This window comes from Protopterus annectens, chromosome 7.part0 (genome assembly GCF_019279795.1).
Source record: "Protopterus annectens isolate FY-2018-M chromosome 7.part0, PAN1.0, whole genome shotgun sequence".
NCBI lineage: Eukaryota > Metazoa > Chordata > Ceratodontiformes > Protopteridae > Protopterus > Protopterus annectens.
In genome coordinates, this window is record NC_056739.1 from 1,064,822,397 (window position 1) to 1,064,844,026 (window position 21,630).

General features: G+C 42.7%; 1 protein-coding gene across 3 annotated transcripts in view; it reads left to right on the forward strand.

Annotated features, from left to right (window-relative positions):
• FBN1 (fibrillin 1) overlaps nucleotides 1–21,630 on the forward strand; it is a 4,097,759-nt gene that overhangs the window by 2,504,359 nt on the left and 1,571,770 nt on the right. For all 3 annotated transcript variants that reach the window (XM_044077620.1, XM_044077621.1, XM_044077622.1), the window contains exon 34: nucleotides 17,962–18,084. In XM_044077620.1, the coding sequence (XP_043933555.1) occupies nucleotides 17,962–18,084 (123 nt within the window). The remainder of the gene's footprint in view (nucleotides 1–17,961; nucleotides 18,085–21,630) is intronic.

A 21,630-nucleotide genomic window follows, 5' to 3' on the forward strand; every position in this document is an offset into this window, starting at 1 on the left:
AACTGCCACTGTTTTCTGTGGAAGTTCATGTTTAGACGTATGTAGAGTATAGAAGAGTTTGCTTGCAAAAGGTCTTTGTTAAAGATATTGATCCGATGTTGTTAATCTTCTTTCCATTCATCACTGATGGATTCAGTTCCAAGCTCGCACTAGCCAAAAAAATTCTCGAGCTAAGCTTCTACAAAGAATGCCCCTCTTCTTGTTACCCCAGATCTTGTTTGTCACGTAGCCATAAAGCCACGTTTCAGCCGATCTCTCAGCTAAGTGAAAACTTTTTTGATATTTTGTGTGAAAAACTCATTGAGATTTCTTCCTTTATTGAGCGTTAACCTTTCTTGTGTTAAATTACAATTAGAGCTTGTTCTTTTTTCCTTTTTCTACCTGTTGGTAAACTTTCAAGTACCATTGTTGGTAAGGCCCTCTCTCCTTACCCTTGTGGTATTCCTCCAATACCATAGTTGGTATTCCTCCTTCCTTCCTAACCTGTTAGTGCCTTTCAATAATAAATTTCTGTTATATGTATATCTGTAATTCTGTGTGGTTTTGAACTCTGTCTGAATTGCTAAAACAGACTTGTTTTGACTTTGTTTTTGAAGTGCCAGCTTGTTGTGGCTCTCTTTCAAGATGTCAGGAAAAAAAGGGTACTTCAGGGTTTAAGCACTGTATTATGTGTAATGGGAAGTTACCTCATAACGACTCTCATGATGACTGTGTATATTGTTTGGGGGTGCCCCATCTTTCAGTGCAGCCTCCCTGTGGCATTTGTCAAAGCTTCAGTCAACGTACTCTGAGTGAGCTCAAGAATAAATTGATACTGAAAGAGTTAGTTAAGTCTCCCTTTTCAGAGGCCATTTCTGCGATGGAGGTGTCAACCCCTCCTACTAAAGACAAAAAGAGGTCCCACTTGGTTCCCTCTTCACCCTCAGGTGATCAAGATAAGCCTGTGAAGCCAAAAGTTCCAAAGTTGTCCTCGGAGCATAAATCGGCCTTGTCAGTAGTGCCCTTGTCAGATCCGAACACTTCAAAACTTACGATATCGGTGCCAGCTTTGCCTCCGATTCTGCCTCCATCACCGACAACAGACCCCCCACCATGTCTGCTACAACTTCGGCACCAGTGGCCACTCTGGCTGAATGTATGCCTTTGGTGCCTACTTCTGATATGACATTGGAACCCTCCATTCCAGCTCCAAGTGCCCCTTTGGCATTGAGCGTTGTTTCCACCAAACTGAAGTTGACCCCTTTGATCCTGGTCTCGACACTTGAGACATCAGTGCCGGTAGACCTTGCACCATGGACCCCATACTCTCCATCCATACACACTTTCCTGGGTCAGACGTATAGCCTGTTCATTGATCGACCTGACTCCCTGTCCGGAGTATCCACTAGATCCACCAGGAGCCTGTCAGAGCTTGATGTGGTACATCTTGTGGACCAGCTGTTGGCAGCCAGTGGGATACCCACACCTTCTAAGACCCATCCGCCTACAGGACTTGGGTTGGTTTCTCCACGGACTCCATCTTACTCTCCTCCTTCAACCATTCTGGTTTTGAAGCTTTCTGCTCCAATGTCCTTCTCGGAACCCACCACTTTGGTGCCTATAGTAGACCTCACACAGGCTCCGGGTTTGCCCCTTTCGTCCTCGGTTCCTGCAGAACTAGTCCTGCTTCAGTCTTGGGATTGGGGGGGGTGGACTGCTCAGCTCAGGGCATGGTTCTGGGTATGCCTTTGGTTCCGTTCTTAGTGCCGGTTGTCTCGTCTGCACCGATCCTGCTTGAGGCTCCATCTGTGGTGGCAGGTTTGTCAGAGTGGGGTGTGACCCCGGTCCTGAAGTTGTCTTTCTTGGTTCCGGGATCCCATACCTCTTTGGGAGGACCTGCTTTCAGTGGGATGGAGAGGGCTCTTACTTCTGGAAGCACTCCATTGGCGTCGTAACCCCAGTTGTCACCCCCTGAGCTACAGCTGCCATAGACCACCTCCCCGGGGCTCTGGGAAGAGATGCCACAGGACACCCCTTTTTGAGGTACCCACTCTTCCGAGTCTTCCTCAGAGGCCTCCACTGAGGAACCCCCTCAGAAGAGATTGTGCAAGAGGAAGCACGTAGTCTTCCCCGAGGAGTCTCTAACGGAAGACACGGATTATGATGATGGTGAAGGGTCCCCATGGTCATCTCCTGATGATGTCTCCTTTGGAGAAATCCTTGAAATGCTGAAACAGAGGGGTGACTGGAACCCCTCCAACCCTTCATCTGAGAAGTCCGTGTTCCTGCAGACTTTTCACACCCGGCCATCTACCTCTTGGGTGACCCTGACTGCCGACAAGCTCTTCCAGCTCGTTGTGCAGCGCACTTGGAAGAACCCTGATTCCATTGAGGTGATCCCTTGGAGACCTGACAAAATTCTTTTCCCACCCAAGGAGAATGCGCATTGGTCCAGACGGTTGCCAGTCAACGCTATGGTGGTGGCGGCCACGAAAAAGGACTTGGTAGAGGAGAGTCCTGCTGTCCACCTGACCAACAGAGAGTCCCAGGCAGTGGACAGACTTGAGAAGTGAGTTTATGCATCAGTGACCTTTGCCATATGGTCTCTGAACTATCTGGCACATTTTATGAGGCTCCAGAGGGACTTGATCTCCAAACTCTCTGGAACACTCACAGGAAAGGTGTCTGATGAGGTAAGGGACAAAGTTGCCTTGCAGCTCGCAACCCTGGAATCGATTTCCAACTCATCCATGAGGTTTCTATCACATGCAACTGAAGGGGTGGCTAGAGCAGCGGGTTCGGGTATTGTCATGAAACGTCATGCCTGGATGCGCATTTGTGATCTTGCGGATCCCTTCAAGTCTTCCTTTCTGAATGCTCCCTTCGAAGAATTGTCCCTTTTTGGCTCCAAGGTGAAGGACATGCTAGCCAGGTGCAAGCATTATGGCAAGACCTTGTCTGACATAGGCCTACGGTTTTCCAACCCTTACCGTTCCTTTTCCAGGAATCAGAGAAGTGGGAAAATGTGGCACAAAAAATCTCAGGGTCCTTTCCATGCCGTATGTGGTGATGATACCCCCAAAGGCAGAGGGGGTAACAGCTCTGGAAGATGCCCCTACAGGGGCAAAGGGGGTCCTCGTAACCAGGGCTCCAGGGATTCCTTCTCTGGACAGCCTTACCAGCACTCCTGAAGAGCAGCCCGATTGCTTACCTCTGGAAGCAGTTGGGGTCGTTTTTTTCTGCACCAAGCTGCCTAGCACTCTATTACCACCGATCATTGAATGCAGAGTATAATCACCAGAGGTTACACCATTCCCCTTTCTTGTCAACCAACACTTCCAGAAAAGCTTCCCGATGTTCCACCCAGTCAAAGGGAAGATGCGTCTTCAGAAATAAAAAAGCTGTCTCAAAAAAGAATCATCCAACCAGTCCCACCAGATCAATGTGGATCCAGTTTCTACTCACGATTTTATTTTGTTGCCAAAAAAGACAGGGGACTGGAGACCCATTCTGGATCTGAGCAGCTTGAACAAGTCTGTCACCCAAACCAAATTCCGGATGGTCATGGTTCAGTCCATTCTCCCTTTTTTAATGCAAGGTGATTGGATGTGCTCAATAGATCTCCTGGATGCGTATTACCACATCAAGATGGACAAATCCTCCAGGAGTCTGCTTCGCTTCCAGCTGGGAGCCAGTCACTATCAGTTTTGTGCCCTGCCATTCGGTCTCTCTACAGCCCCCAGAGTGTTCACAAAATGTATGGCACTGGTCACAGCTCATTTGAGACTACAAGGATTCCGAGTGTTTCCATATTTGGACGATTGTCTCCTCACCACCCCCACCAAGCATCTGCTGGTATCAGCCCTGCTTTACACTCCCTCCCTGGCAAAACTCTGGGAATAACAGTACACTGGGAGAAATCAAACCTTGCTCCTACACAGCAATATAATTCATTGGAGCAGTGTGTTCAATAACCGGTCCTGTCTAGTGTCGCTCCCAACCCACAGACTCCAGCGATTGAGGCTTCAGCTCCGGGTGATACTCTGTCAAACAAAAGTGTCAGCAAGGGAGGTTCTTCAGACCCTAGATTCTATGGCATCTTCAATTCCGATAGTGTCCCTTGCGAAGCTACACATGCAAATTCTGCAATGGCTACTTCTTTCGCAGTGGTTCCCAAACTACCACTCTCTCAGTTTCCGGATTTATATAACCAACTCCTGCAAGCAGGACCTTCTTTGGTGGATCAGGCCAGATGCAGAACTTTGGAGTCGCCCATTCCAGTCTCCTCAGCCCAAGGACATTGTGACCACCGATGCTTCCCTGATCGGGTGGGGGGGGGGGCATTTCCACGAAAAGACAGTCCAGGGTGCATGGTCCATCCTAGAAGCCAACCTGCATATCAGCATTCTAGAACTGAGAGGAGTGCTGTCAGCGTTGCAGGCATTCCACCTGGTTCTCCCTTCTGGGACAACTGGAAATTCAGTCAGACAGTATATCAGTGGTCTGGTATATCAACAAGCAAGGAGGAACCAAGTCCTACCCCCTGTATTGAGAGGCCATGAGAATCTGGCAGTGGGCGGTAGCTTCCGACCACTTTCTGATAGCAACGGATATTTCGGTGAACTCCAGCGTAATTGTGGACAAACTGAGCAGATGCATCCTCCTGCCTCACAAGTGGTCCCTCAATCCTGAGGTGGCGACAGAAATCTTCAGCCATTGGGGCCAGCCTTGCTGCGATCTATTTGCCTCCCCATTGAACAACAAGTGCAGCAGCTATTTTGCCCTGTTCCCCCTGGAGGGGGATTCCCTGAGGGGCGCTCTGATCCATGATTGGCCCACAGGACTTCTTTATGCTTATCCCCCCATCCTGCTTATCCCACAGTTCCTAAAAAAAGCTCTTTGGTTGAGATGCAAAGGTGATACTCATAGCCTAGTTCTGGCCTTGACACGTTTGGTTCCCCCTCCTTCAGCCTCACCTAGTATACCCACTGTGGATTCTGGACCCTCTTCTAGATCTGATTTTTCACCCCCAAGGGTCGAGCCACCTGAATCTGTCCACTCTCAAGCTAACAACTTGGTTTCTCCACTTCTGTTAGTTGCCAGGCAAGCTAACCTTTTTTGTCTTTTCTTGCCTCAGTTAAATCCGGATGTCAGAAAAAGTGAATAATTGTATTTCTTGTGGGAAACAGATACCTCATAGGGATTACCACTCTCTCTGTATTCCTTGCTTGGGGCCTGAGCACGACGTAGTCGGGTGTCGCTTTTGTGCTAGATTTAATTAGCGCACCATTAAACGTAGGTTAGATTGTGCTAGGCTTGTCTTCGGTAAGCGGTGTAATTACAGTATGCCGTCGGATCCTCCGACACCCGCTACCGCTAAGAAGCGTAAGGAAAAATCGTTAAAGTCCAAGCAGGATGAGTCGTCCGTTCCGGACGCCGGTTCTTTAGAAACTACGGTGGAATCTGTGGATCCAGCCGAGGTTTCAGCTGAGTCTCAGGGGAAGCCTTTAATTTTGCAAGATGTGGCCTCTCAGGAGTCAGGTCAGGCTGATGGGGCCTCTCAGGTCGCTGTGCTCCCTTCTTTGCATAAGGTGGTTAGGCCTTCTCCTTCTGTCTCTAAGGTACCTTCCAGGGTCAGGCCTGGTTTGTCTTCCTCTGGCGTCAGTCCTAGTTCTGCAGGTTCTGTACCTAAAAAACGCATGCTTAAAATGGCAGAAGATTTAATCACTTTAATCAGAGGTTCTATGCCCCCTCCAGATAAGAGGCCTAGGGTGGAGCCAGAGGTGGAAGGATTGGAACATTCTTCAGATTACTCAGAGTCTTGGGCTGAAGACATTCAGGATTTTCCCCCTTATTCTGATTCAGACGCAGAGGATTCTAGTCCTTCTGCTTCCCCTCCAGAGGATTTTTCTTTTTCAGAAACCCTGCATTCTATGAGGGAGCATTTTAAATGGGAAGGTCAGGATTTCTCAGATTCCCGAAAGAGGCTTAGGGATTTCTTGTTTTTACCACAACATAGGCCCTTGGCTATACCTCCTGTTTTGGATGTTGTTCAGGATGTTTTCTCTGAGGCTTCCCTAAATCCAGACTCTTTGCCTCCTGCCCCGGTTAAGCCAGACAGGTATTACAGAGTGCCAGAGGCGCATACATATTTGTATAAGAGCCCAAGGGCTGACCCAGAAACTATTAGCCAGGGACCTAAGGATGTCAGGGCTTCTGTTGTAAAGAATCCAGTTCCTATGGATAAAGATTCTAGAGCTTTGGATAGGTGGGGTAAAAAAGTGTATACCTCTTCCACTCTAGCAATGAGGGCATTGAATTGCCAGTTTCATATGCTGAAGTACCAGAATTTTCTCCTTAGTCAGTTAAAATCTAAGGTAGATGCTTTGGCAGAGGCATAGAGTGTAAGGAATTACAGGATTTGGTTCATGCCTCTGATCAGGTGGGTAAGCATTCTTTGCAGTGTGGTTTCGATGCTTTACAGGCTTCTTCCAGGGTGGCTGCCACTGGATCAGTTATTCGTAGGCACGCTTGGCTTAAGGATCAGAACTTGTCAGAGCATGTTAAAGCTCGAATTTTGGATGCTCCCCTTCAGTCTGAAGTTTTGTTTGGTTCTCCTGTGGAGTCAGTCTTGAAGAAAATGGAAGACAAAGCTAAGTCTATGCAGACTGTTAAGGATTTTTTACAGGTGCAGCCCCCTAAGTTTAGCAGAAATTGGCCTGCTAAGGGATGGGCTTACCCTTCTTCTGATTTACAGTCTAAGGGCAGATCTAGACATGGTAGGGGCAGAGCTCAGGCTCAGGGTTCTTTCAGGCCTAGGACGTGGAGATCCCCTGCACAGTCTACAGGTGAGGGCAGGGGCCAGTCCTTTCGTAAACAGACCCAATGACCTGCATCTTCAGCTGCCAGATCCTTCCTGTCTGGCAGCCCCTCTGGGAGGAAAGTTGGCACTTTTCAGGCAAAATTGGCTTTTAGTCACCCAGGACAAATGGGTGTTGGACATTATAGGCCGAGGCTACAAGTTTTATTTCCATACATTGCCTCCTTTCAAAGGCATGCCAGACGTTCCTCCTCAGCAAAAGGTGGAGGCTCACAAACAGATTTCTTTACTTCTACAAATGGGGGCTATCCAGCAGGTCCCTCCGTCAGAAGTGGGCCTAGGATTTTATTCTCGCCTGTTTCTAGTACCAAAGAAAGGAAACACTTGGAGGCCTATTCTGGATTTGTCTATCCTCAACACATACCTGGGCATTCCAAAATTCAAAATGTTGACTTTGCAACAACTTCTGCCTCTGCTAGGCAAAGATCACTGGATGGTAACTCTGGATCTCAAAGAGGCTTATCTTCATATTCCTATCAGGCCCAGCTGCAGGAGATTCTTGCGCTTTCGGGCTGGGACTTTACATTATCAGTTCTCTGCATTGCCCTTTGGCTTATCTACTGCGCCCAGGGTGTTCACAAAGGTTCTGGCTCCGGTGATAGCCTTCTTAAGGTTAAGAGGAATACAAATTTATCCTTATTTGGACGATTGCCTGATTCTTGCTCAAAACAAAGATAAGCTACTTCACCATCTACAGTATGTTATGGCAGTGTTAAGGTGCCTAGGGTATTCTGTGAACGAAATAAAGTCCAGTCTTGTACCCTCTCAGGACATGTGCTTTCTGGGTATGAGACTGAATACAGCCTCTCAGATGGCGTTTTTGACCCCGGACAAGCAAAGAAATCTTACCCTTTACTTCCAGCAATTGTCTCTACGGTCCAGGCTGACTGCAAGGACAGTCCTTCAAGCCTTGGGGTTCATGGCATCTTGTATTCTGGTGCTTCCTAATGCCAACCTGCATATGAGGAAGCTACAATGGTATCTCAAAAGTGTATGGACTCAACACTGCCACGATTTGGACACTGTCATTCAGATAATACCTTGCATTCAAAAGGAATTTTTGTGGTGGGCTCAGGAATGTCACCTAAACAAGGGACTCTCTGTGACCCGACCAGAGGCGAGTCAGATCTTAACGACAGATGCTTCAGACAAGGCTTGGGGAGCATACCTCAATGGAAAATGGGTTCAAGACACGCGGCCTGCCAGACTTCAACATTTACATATTAACATGAAGGAGATGTTAGCAGTCCAATTTGCATTGATGGCTTTCAAGGATCTACTTCACCCAGGACAAGTGTTGATTCAAACAGACAACACAACTGTCATGTGGTACATCAACAAGCAAGGGGGAACCCATTCGTACCCTCTTTGCAGACAAGCTATGATTTTGTGGGAGACTGCTCTCAGTTTGCACCTCACTCTTCAGGCAAGGTTTCTGCCAGGAGCACAGAACTCCTTAGCGGATGTTTTGAGCAGACAGATGGTGGATCCCCACGAGTGGAAGTTGGATCCTCATGTATTTCGACAGTTGACAGTGATTTGGGGGACTCCAGACATAGATCTGTTCGCTTCTCCACTAAATTTCCAGCTGCCAAAGTTTTGCACAAAGATGTTTCATCCAAAAGCTTGGAAAGTGGATGCTCCATCATTCAGTTGGAACAATCTTCACGTCTATGCCTTTCCTCCTCTGCCTCTCCTACCCAAGGTGCTCTTGAAGGTCAGACAGGACTAGCCCTCCATGATTCTAATAGCTCCAGATTGGCCACGTCAGCACTGGTACCCTCTGCTGAGGAGTTTAGTACGGGAGCCTCCTTGGCCTTTGCCATCAATTCCACACCTTTTGTCCCAGGCAGGTAATCATTTCCTCAATGTCAGGATACAGTCCCTGCACCTGACAGCCTGGCATATTCTGTTCTAGACCCTGGAGGGTCGCAGCTTCCTCAACAAGTTTTGAATGTCATTTTGGAGGTCAGACGGCCTAGTACAAGGAAAGTTTATGCTGATAAATGGAGGAGATTTTTTTCTTTGGAGCAAAGCAAAGAGCTTTGATGTTTCAGTGCCTAATTTGAGTGTTTCACTTCAGTATCTTACAGAATTATTAGACAAGGGTTTGTCTTTCTCCTCTGTAAATGTTCATGCTGCAGCCATTTCTGCTCACTATGACTGTGACCCACCATTATTCTCTCATCCTTTGTTTAAGCAATTTCTTACAGGGGCAAAGAACATAAGACCCCCATGTAGAGCTCCTACTCCTTCCTGGGATCTCAATTTTGTGTTGGAAAAACTCACTTTACTTCCTTTTGAACCTGCAGCTACAACTGAGTTGAAGTTTCTGTCTTGGAAAACTGCTTTTTTGTTGGCCATTACGTCTGCTAGAAGGGTATCTGAATTACAGGCTCTAATGGCAGTTGAACCCTTCCTGAATTTTCATAAGGATAGGGTATCCCTGCGTACTAACCCTACTTTTATGCCTAAAGTTGTTTCAAATGTGGCCTTGAACCAATCTATTCATTTGCCTACATTTTATGCTGATCCCCAAAATAAAGGGGAGAAAATTTTGCACTCTTTGGATATTCAGAGGCAGTTGCGTTACTATTTGAGCAGAACTAAAGGGTTCAGACAGTCTCAACAGTTGTTTGTTTCTTTTGCTTTGGGCTCTCAGGGGAAACCTGTTTCAAAACAAACTATTTCTAAGTGGATTGGCCATTGTATTGCTTTTTGTTATTCTCATCATGGTAAGGAGATTCCGGCTGGAATCAGACCTCATTCCACTAGGGCTACTGCCACTTCTACTGCTTTTTTAAGGGGTGTAGCTACTAAAGATATTTTGGAGGCTGCTACTTGGAGTTCAGTGCACACTTTTTCTAAACATTACCATCTCCCTCTTTATTCCAAATCTAGGGCTGGGTTTGCCACTGCAGTTTTACAGGGCATGTTAGCAGCTCCCAATGCTTTATGATTTTGCCAACCTCCCTTTACCTTTGCTTTGGGATTCTACCCACAGGTTATGACTGCAGCAATGTGAGATGAAGAACATAGTACAGTTTTGTACCTACCATAAATGTAGATGTTCGAAGATCCACATTGCTGCAGTCCAATTTACCCTCCCTCCTTCCTCACTGTAGTTTGGGGTGGTTGTGTGGTTTGGGTTGTAATATTGTTTGTACATGGGTGGTTGGATGTTTTTCTGTTTTTTGGCTATGGCCTTTCTTTTTAGGGCCTTCTGACATCTGGGGCAAGAAAGACTGAGGATATGACGTCGGTCATGCGCTTTAGTACCACGGCGTACTGACGTCAGATCTGAGCGACCATGACCGACGCCAGCCTAACACTTTGGTATTCGGGCCGACCGAGGACAGCGGACTACCCACAGGTTATGACTGCAGCAATGTGGATCTTCGAACATCTACATTTATGGTAGGTACAAAACTGTACTTTTCTAATAATGCTAAACTAGCCACAAGAGCAATGCATGATGGGAAATATTCTCTCCTGTTATGGGAACAAGACAAGAAAAACAGAGACTTTGTCTAAAATGAAAGATGTATTTCAATGGATACAAAATAAAATTCCTACTTCCCAACAAAAGTATTGTTTGTTGCAGATGGATATTCCTTAAGCTGTAGCTGTCTGTCCTACTTTATCTGTTTTTGAGGATGTTTTTATGATTTGTAATTTACCTAACAGTCAAACCTTTAGAAAGCCTTGTAGATTATACAAGATACCTCAAACTCATAAATGCAGTGGATATAAAAAGTGTATACACCCCTGTTAAAATGCCAGTTATTTGTGATATAAAAAATGAGACCACAATAAATCATTTCAAACCCTTTCTCACCTTTAATGTGACCTATAACCTGTACAATTCAATTGAAAAACAACCAAATCTGTTAGGGGAAAATATAAAAATTAAAAAAGTACAGTAAGCTGGTTGCATGTGTGCACATCCTTAATCTAATACTTTGTTGAAGTACCTTTTGATTTAATTACAGCATTCAGTCTTCTTGGGTACACACCTGCCATCAATTAAAGAGTCTCTGATTAACCCCAAATAAAGCTCATCTGTCCCAGTAGGATTTTCCTGACATTTACTCAGTTGCCTGCTACAGCAAAAGCCATGGTTCGCAGAGAGCTTACAAAGCATCAAAGGGATCTCATTGCTGAAAGGTATCAGTCAGGAGAAGGGTACAAAAACATTTCCACAGCATTGGATATACCATGGAACACAGTGAAGACAGTCATCAAAAAGTGGAGAAAATATGGGACAACAGTGATGTTGCAAAGAACTGGATGTCCCTCCAAAATTGATGAAAAGACAAAACAAAAACTGGTCAGGGAGGTTGCCAAGAGACCTACAGCAACACTGAAAGAGCTGTAGGAATTTCTGGCAAGTACTGGTTGTGTACTACATGTGACAACAGTCTCCCATATTCTCCATTTCTGGACTATGGGGTAGGGTCTTAAAGAGAAAAACATCCAGGCCCGGTTAAAATTTGCAAAACGATACATCAAGTCACCCAAAAGCATGTGGTAAAATTTGTTATGGTCTGATGAGACCAAGGTTGAACTTTTTGGCCATAATTCCAAAAGGTACGTTTGATGCAAAAACAGCACTTTGCATCACCAAACAAACACCATCCCCACAGTGAATTATGCTGGTGGCTGTATCCTGCATTTGGGTTGCTTTTCTTCAGTTGGAACTGGGGCTTTAGTGAAGGTGGGGGAATTATGAACAGTTCCAAATACCAGTCACTTTTGGCCCAAAACCTTCAGGCATCTACTAGAAAGCTGAAGATGAGGATGAATTTCACTTTTCAACACAACAGTGACTCCAAGCATACATCTGAATCAACAAAAGAATGGCTTTACCAGAAGAAAATTAAAGTTTTGGAATGGCTGAGCCAGAGCCCAGACCTAAATCCAACAGAAAATCTGTGGTGTGACCTGATGAGGGGTGTGCACAGAGATGCCCTCGCAATCTGACAGATTTGGAGTGATTTTGCAAGGAAGAGTGGGCAAATATTGCCAAGTCAAGATGTGCCATGCTGATAGACTCCTACCTAAGAAGACTGAATGTTGTAATTAAATCAAAAGGTGCTTCAACAAAGTATTAATTTAAGGGTGTGCACCCTTATGCAACCAGCTTATTGTACGTTTTTTATTTTTTATATTTTTCCCCCTAACAGATTTGTTTGTTTTTCAATTGAATTGTACAGGTTATAGGTCACATTAAAGGTGGGGAAGGTTTTGAAATGATTTATTGTTGTCTCATTTTTTATATCACAACAGCCTGGCATTTTAACAGGGGTATGTACACTTTTTATATCCACTGTATATGTTTACTAACCTCAGTGCAGACCCTGCAGTGATTTCATTATCTAAAACTGCTTCAGTAATGTATATTGCTAATGCTAACCCCTCCCCACACCCGACAAAGATGGGAAAGCTTTTGACAGATTTGGGAAGAAAGTGTATTCTTCAGAATTTTAAATTGACAGACTCGCATGTACTTCTGTCTTTCGAAAAGATGAAAACCTTAACTGTTAGCTGTTAATCTTTCTTCTGAGGTAAAGAATTCCTTGAATGTCTCTATTTTATCTGCTTCAGCTATAATTAAACATTCCCTAAAATGTTCCTCTAATGCTGCAGCTGCTGTCTCCAACTTTAGTGCCTCTGGATTAGTCATGAGAAGATTTATTTGATTATGGTCTCATTATTTATCTGAAGATGTTATGACTGACAGTTTAAATGTTCCCCTGGACAAGGAGGTGCTAATTGGCTCTTCTGCAGTTGAGTTTCTTAAAAGATTTGATGGAAGGGAGAAGTTGATTCAAGGTGTGAAACAAATCTTCCAACTTTCCTTTTTTAAAGCAAATATTATTTTCTTTCCACCTCAGTTCATTTTTTCAAAAAGCAATTTAAACAACAAGGTGTCAGTAAACAGGATTGAAAAAAAAACATGGCAAGGAGGCTCCAAAATAGAAAGGGAAAGCCTCTCAAAATGAAGGACAGTCCAATAAATTATAATGACTAACTGCCTGCTCAGGCTCTCTCCCCCCTCTTCCACCCTGGCAATGTTTCCGTCTCTTTGAGTCTGTATCTTCCTCTGTGTCTAGAGTATTTCAAACAAATGGGCTCTAAAAGTCACAAAAGAGAGACACAGTTGACAATGGGACTCCCTATCTCCTTTCCAGGGATTTCTCATTTCTTAGTAAACCAAATTTCTATGTTTTCACCATATCTGCAACAAATGTTTTCACAGGGAGACATAGAACCAGTGCCTTCTTTCCAGATGGATAAAGGATTTTACTCAAGGATTTTTCTGGTGCCGGAGTAAGAAGAAACTTGGAAACCAGTGTTAGATCTCTCATTTCTCAATAATTTTATCAAGATCCCAAGGTTCAAAATATTTTCCCTTCAGACACTCTTACCTCTTATCCCATTACTAGCTTTTATGGTAAAACTAGACTTAAAAATGCTTAACATTACATTACCATTATTAAACATTTCAGATGTTTATTATGATGTTCTACATCTGGCTTACAAGTAACACTCCTGCCTTACCCTTTTGGACTATCCACTGGTCCAAAGTTATTCACAAAGTGTCTGGCACCAGAAGTTGCTTATTGCAAAGTTCAAGTCATTCATATTTTTCCATATTTGGACAATTATATTTGCAGAATCGTTTTCTGGTTGTCAGGAGTTATTGACAAGTGTTCAGAAACTCCTTCTCAGTCTGGGGTTTCTTTCTCTCAGAATAGTTTTCCTGATATGTCTTTTGGATTGTACCCTGGGAAAAGCATTTCTTTCCCCATACAAAGCAGAGATGTTCCAAGAGTTCATCTTGAGCTTTTCCGCCAAATCGCTGGTATCTGTCAAGGAACTCCACAGGATTGTGGGATACATGGCCTCCATGATTTTCTTGATATCCTTGGCCAGATTTCACATGAGAAAAATTCAGTGATACCTCAGGTCAGTCTGGAGTCAGCATCAACTCCTCTTATTCTTTCAGATTCTAGTGTTTGGATTTTTAAAAAGGGAGGTTTTGTGGTGGTTGTACAAGTTCTTGCTCTCAGTTCAGGTCTTCCCTTTTCCCTTCTGTTTCCTCTCCAGTCCGTCACAACAGATACTTCAGACTTTGCATGGGGGCTAGTGTCAAAAGGAGTGAGAGCACAAGATCTGTGAAACAAAACAGGACAGACAGAAGCACATCAGTGTCAAAGAGATGATGACAGTTATAAAGAGATGATGACAGTTATAAATACTTTGAAAATCTTGAATCATTCCTGGTCACCAGGACCTCTGCAAGTTATTACAGACAACACCACAATGATGTGGTACATAAAAAGACAGGTGGGGTACCTGATCTTACCCCTTTTGCAGACTTTTTGTGGTAGACTGGGAGATAACAAGTCAGCTCAGTTTAACTCTAAGCAGGGTCAGTACAAACCCTCTAAAATGGAAATTGCACCTGTGGGGTCTACCAGGGATTGATCCATCTGCGGGGAACATCTCTGTTTGCCTCATTTCAAAACAGATAGTTAAATAAATTCCCTTATAGGACTCATAGGTTCATAGGTAAGTACTAGGCTGTCTGCCATTGAGGGCCATTTTAAGTTTAACCAGTTTCCCTTTTTGTGCTCAAAGTAACTTATCCCATTCAGATAGAAATGGACCTTACCCATCCCATGGTCAATAATTGTATAGTACCCTTAATGAGAATAACTGGGATCATACCATGATATTTTGTGAGGACCCATGCAAGGAGTAAAGCATTAGGAGCTCCCTCTGACCATTCGTAGTAAAGGTGATAGTCATGGGGTACATTTTCTGTTTCCCATCCATAGATCTAAGCTGTGAATGTAGACAGAGATGAACTTTCTTTTATGTGGATGGGAAGATGGGGAATTTGATTCAGAGTAATGGTATCCTCTGGAAGATTTGCCCCGACAAACTATTCTTTAGATGTTGGGAGAGTTTAGATCTGTAGACCAAGCATTTCTGATGCTGTTTGACTTGCTGATGTGGAGTAAATCCATCAGTATTATGTCAGAGGATGCCTTTTACGACGGACACAGGTCACCTCTTAGCAGTCTGTAGGATACCGTGTATATTGACAGAGTTTTGAGTCGGAGCATGTAGGACATGTTGTTTAGGCCTTGTATCCTTTTAGTAATGTGTCTCTATGGGAGTTCCAGTTGTTGCATGTGCCTGGACAAATGTATGTCAAAATGGGCAATGTATTCAATGACTGGCCTAATGAGGCCTGAGTAAAGGGGGGCAATGGCATACCTAGATCTAGACACAATCCATTTGTTTATAAGCTATGCAATATAGAAGTGCAATCTTACAACAGTGGACACATGTTGGTCAAAATTTAGGTCACTCTCCACCTAAGTTCCCAAATCAGTAATGCATTCTTTTGGCATTTAGTTTCAGTCTATGATTTTGACACCAGTTATTTATTTGGGACAAACCTTGCTGCAGGATAGCCAAGTCATTTAGGGATTCACTGACTGCTCCTCGCTTATGATCATCTGCAAACATAGTGAGTATATAAAAATAATTGGTATTAACTTTTCCTTCAGAAAAGTAGATGCCAAACTGGAGAGGTCCCAACACAGAACCCTGGAGGACTCCACTGGTGACTGGTCTCTTCACCTATTTTGATTTCCTGCATCCTGTCTGTGACTCCTTGCAAACAGGCCTGGAAGATGGATACCTTCTCATTTGCATGGATGTGAATGTTCCAGTATGCTTTTCTACCCTTTCCACTGACACCAAGGGTTTTTCTGAAGCTCCAGAAGTACTCTCCAAAGGTAGTGGTGTTGACTTCCTTTTGATCCAGGCAACAATGGTTCTTTCTTGTTTTGAAAATGGCCAAAGACAGTTACCACATGTTTCCTCACAGAATGCATTTACTCACACAAGACAGGTTTTGTTTGATGCACCTTAACCCAAAAACACTTCAGGTAAATTTATGGATTATATAATTTTGACACATTTTAGGCACTTTTTTCCCTGAGCATATGCAGCATGTACTGAAAGAGGCTAAAAAAATGTTACTAGGAAATCATATATTTGCATGTGGAAAAGATTTTCTAGTTGCTACTAATCCAAGAATCAAGACACTTTTATGGCCAGGTTGCCTCTGGTTATTGGTTATCTATGTGAGTTACTTTCCTCTGGCCTTTTTAGAACTATATCAAGATTAATTTGCCAGCCATTTCTGCTTGTCTACCCTTGAATCCCCCTTTCTTCCATGAAGGACCTATTTAAACCAGTTATTAGACTGTTATGGGGTTCTTAACATGGAAAATGGTCATTGCTCTGACTTCACCAAGAAGGGTATCTGCAAGCTTTATCATGAGTCAGCCCTACCTCATTTTCACAAGGACAGGGTTTCTTTGAAAAGAAATCCTTCTTTTAGGCCTAAAATGGTTTCAGAGTTTACATGTCTTCTTTCCATACCCCAAAAACAAGGGAGAAAGAATTCTTCATACTTTGAATGTCTACAGATACTACTTGGACAGAACTCAGTCCTTCAGGAAAGTCAGTCAGTTGTTTATCTCCTGTGAAGTTAAAAGAAAATGATGACTAGTGTCAAATCAGATAATTTTGAAATGGCTGCCTCTTTTTGCTATTCCTAGCAGAACAAGCCCCTTCCAGGCAGGGTAGGGCTCACCAGGGCTTTGGCATCTTCTTTGGCTTTCTAGAAAGGAGAGGACTCCAGAAGTTTTCTAGGGGCAGCAGTTTGGTCCTCTTTACAGCGTTACACACTGGATTCCTTTTTCAAGGTCCAGAACAGGCTTTGATAGGACCATTTTCAGAGGCTCTCAGTTTACTCCCTCCTCCTCCTCCCTGCATGTTACTAACCACCTATGATGGTCAATCCTAATAACTTAGACTTCTGTAGTAGTAAGTGTTCTAACAGGTCAGTGTTGCAGTAACTATACATTCCCTCCATTCCACTTGTTTGAATTTTGGCATAGTGCCTATGTGGGTGCTATATATGTGTGTATGTACTTGTGTGTGTGTGTGTGCGTGTGTGCGTCTGCGTATGTGTGTATGTATGTGTATGTATATATATATATATATATATATATATATATATATATATATATATATATATATATATATATATATATATATATATATGGGGTTACATACATACATTGACATTTGTCTTGTTGACACACTTTGGTCAACAAAACAGATGGCCAACAGCTGTATGAGCTTATGCTTACACAAATGTACTTTCTAAGGTATCAGAAGCAGATAATTAGCATACATAAATGATTGCTTCAGAATACCAGAAATTAAAATGCGGCATAGCCACCATTTAGATTTCTTCTGCAGACAACATGTTTGAAACTAATGGTAGACCATTGTTTGGATTTGGAATTCTAACCTCTAATAACCTAAAAGTGTGCTGTCTGTTCTGGTGCAGATCTTTACAAATTAAATGCTGCATAACCACCATTTAGATTTCTTCTGCCTATAGATTTGAAAACTAATGGTAGACCATTGTATGTAAAATTCATTCTTTCATTTTCCAGTTACCCACTTATCCAAATGAGGATCACTGGGGTGCAGAACCTATCCCAGTAATCAGTGGCTGCAAGACAGAGACAATAGAGATAGCTAGGATTCCAGTCTGTCACAAGAAACACAGACAGACACACACGGACACACACACACACACACACACACACACACACACACACACACACACACACACACACACACACACACACAGTAAACATAGGCACCTGGAAGCATTTCTTCTGTGATGACATGTCTTTAGAATGTGAGAAGAAATCAGAGCATCATGCAGAAGCCACACAGACACAGAAAAAGAAATGCAGATATTGCTAGAAGTCATCCCGACCAAAAAAAAAAAAAAAAAAAAAAAAAAAAAAAAACAACTGAGGCTGTAATGCAACAATGCTAATTGCTGTGTCACTTTGCCACCTAAATGTAAAATTATTTGTTATATAATAGTTTTTTTCTGTAGCAGTATAGGAAAAGTGTAAGCATGATTTTGTGGATTATTGTTAATAGCTATGTATAACAAAATTCATGGTTTCTCTTTTCCAAAGATGTGAATGAATGTACTAATGGAACACACCGTTGCAATGGTCATGCCGAATGCAGGAATACTTTGGGCTCCTACAGGTGCATATGTAAAGAAGGTTTCAGTGGAGACGGCTTTTTCTGTACAGGTGAGTAGAAATTTTGGATTTGCCATTGTGCTTATATATTTCAATAATTAATTATAAACAGACTTGATGTTTGCTTAGCAGAAAAAAATTTCAGAACACATTTATTTCTGTTACATGTCCAGAAATGATTACACTGATTACTTGACTTTAGTTTGTTATTGTTCTTGTTAGCAGTAACATTACTGCACTCTTTTGGAATTAGTGGATGCATTAGAGTATGCATCACATGAAGAAGTTAGTGTATAGGAATATTTTCAGATTATCTGATGTCCAGGCTGTTTGTGTGGTTGAAAACACATTTAGAAGAACCTGAAGCTTTAAAGTGCTGTCAAAATAGCTGCAGAATGTATTTGAACAGTAAGAGAACTATCATTTACAAGCTCTGCAAGTGACTCTTGGACTGAAAAAAGTTAATCAGGGTATTGACTGAGAGAGGAAGATTGCACATTCTAGACATTTTTGTTCTCAGTGTGGGAGCCCGAATACCATATTTTATTACAGTTTACAGACTAATAAGCACAACGTAAAGCATATTTGAAAATTATTTTGTAACTAAAACAACTTTAAAAGATGAACCCTGTCTGACTAATTCTGTTAAAAGCAGGGCAGATTCTGAAGAAGTTTATTAACTACAGAATCATATGGCACATTTTACATAAACTAAATGGAAGATAAATACTTTTTCTGTTTTGCTCACTTGCTTAAAATCTTTACTGGTAGACTACAGCAAGTAGTACATTTTTAAAATACAGTACATTTTAACGTGAGATGAAAGTATTTCACTGGTACAATTCATTGAAACTTTTATTTCAGTTTTTTTCCTTCTAAATGCTATTAATACCTGCTGTTATTTTCCATTTTTGGGTTGCAGAAGGTATAACAGTATTTTTTTTACATATTACTTATTTCAGGTTGTAAGTGAAAAATCTCTACTATATACTGCATGCTACCTGTGCTTTTCTCAGTGTGTTGTTTATGATTTAATTTCTCACGAAACCTTTTTATTTTGATCATATGTTTTGTATAATCCTTACAAGGTTATTAATGTTTTGAAGATGTTTGCATTGCTGTTGTTTGCTGTGGAATTTGCCTGCTGTAAAAGTTCACAGATTTTTGAGAAAAAGGGCAGTGCACTTGCGCTCCTCTTAATTATTTGATTATGTTTTAGCAGATTATGACTTTGTAAGCAGCAGGCCCTGAAGAAGAATATATTATCCATCAGCACTATTCTTCTTCAACAGTCTTTTAACTTGTAGCAGTGTTTTAGCCTGCATTGGTAACAGTGCAGTGCTATTTAAGCTAGGATAGCTTAAATGTAAACAAGGAAGTAGAGCGAGCAATGTGGAAACAGGAGCACATAGTGAAAGTATAGAAGCACAAATATGTATAGAACAGATATGAACAAGTCATTCATTGTATGAATTTCTAGTTATTTCTTTAAATTTCTTCACATTGTCAGTGGTATGCTGTATAGAAATAAGGTGCACATTTATAGAGTCAGTCAGCCTCTGTTACAGATAACAGAGAGTTGTTTGTAGCTTCCTGAGGTTTCAGTTTGAGGCTACAGCTGGAAGCTAGCAAAAAACTGAATAATAATATTATTGTAAGCACATCTAGCCGCTCATTGTTAAGAAGCAGGAGTTAGCCATTTTATGGTACAGGTGTAATGTGCTTTCACTGATAAAAACAGATGCATAACAGAGAGCAACATAATATCATTTAGAGACTTGTTTTCTGTATGCCACAAAATATCTTAATCTTCCTAGCTTGTCAGTTGAGCATAAAGTGCTCCTTGAGTAACACACATTGATATCATATAATATTTTCTATATTCCTGAGATGAATACTGTTTTTGTTTAATTTGATGAATATGCCCTGGAATTCAGAATTCAGATTCAGAAAGATCCTCACCACTCATGTAAATTGCATACATGGTAGGTAAATTTATGCAACAGTGAGTGAATGTGATTCATAGACAGCTATGGCTGCAATGAGGAATGCCTTATTATCGGTTTATTACTGTATATCTAAACTGTCTATGCTTAACAGCAGTGCTGTCAGACCTGATAGAAACTATGTTTCCCTGGCAGACTTGCATTGTTTTGGCAACGGCACTCCCTTCCTGCACACACATACACAAACAGACACACTCAGACACCCATGCACACACACACACACACACACACACACACACACACACACACACACACACACACACACACACACACACATCCACCCATGAACAAACAAAACCGTCCACATTCAGTCACACTCACCAAAACACTCAGCCATTCATCACTCAGAGGCACACACATAGCTATCTCTTGTTTCCCAAACTAGCCCAACTAGTATGAATACCCAAGTTGACACATGCTCCTACACTTACACAAACACATGTTCATCCAGCTTCATTCATGCATCTGCAGATATGCATGCACACACCTCTCCACTCACCCACGCACACACACATATACACCCACCAACCCAACCCCTTCATCTTCTCTGAAGTTACTTGCATTGTGACTGCTTCTATAGGAGGGAATGGGTGATCACAGTCTTTTGACAGCATTCCCTTTTTCCTCCAACAGTGATAATTTATGTATAGTGTAAATCAGGAGCTGCTTACATTTCTCAGGGAGAACACATGGCTAATTAGCATTATATGCTCAACTAGATTACAGCATTAGCATGCAGCTCTGCCAGCAGGACTGCCCTCCACATTGAAGGTCTAACTTGTGGGAAGCATTAGCATTAAGGTAGTTTAAGAATTGGAGTTACTGTGGGTGGGAAAACAGTCTTGTTTAAATCTTCATGCCTTCTGTAAGCCTTTCCAAATCCCCAGGGATAGTCTGTTAGCTATTCATTTCATAGGATCATAGAAAGTTACTAGGCTACTGGCTCTGAGGCTCTTATAAGCCTAGCCAAGAGTTTAGCCCATATTTAGACATGTCAGCACCCAAAGCCCCTGTCCAGCAGGGACATGGGTGGAATCCCAGAGGTGTATTTTCTGTTTCCCATCCAGTTACCCAGGTTGCCCTTGAAAAGGGATAATAAGGTACTCTGCTTGATGTGGAGAAGGTGTCTATTCTACAGATGGGGGAGTCTCTGGGAACAAATCTGTCTCAACAACAAGTCCTATTTATGTCACAGACCAGGTTGAGGTTGTGTGTGTGGGTTACTCGAGTGGAGCTTGACTTGCGGCTATGCAGCAGTCCCATCAAGGCGGGGTCTGAGATTGCTTTGTATGCCAGAAAGAGGTCACCTCTGAAGAGTCTGTATAAACTGAGTAGAGGAACAGTGCTTTTAGCCTATCTGTGTAGGGTAGATGTTTGAGGTCCTGGATTCTTCTGGTGAGGAACCTCTGTGGTCTCTCTAGCTGCTGCATGTGTTTTGCTAGGTACATGCCGAAGGGGGCATTGTACTGAATAATTGGCCTTATAAGAGAAGAATACAGGGATGTTATGACCTCCTGGTCTCTGGATGAGATACCCTTACTTATGTGGTATGCCATATAGAAAGCTTTCCATACAACGGAAGCAACATGGT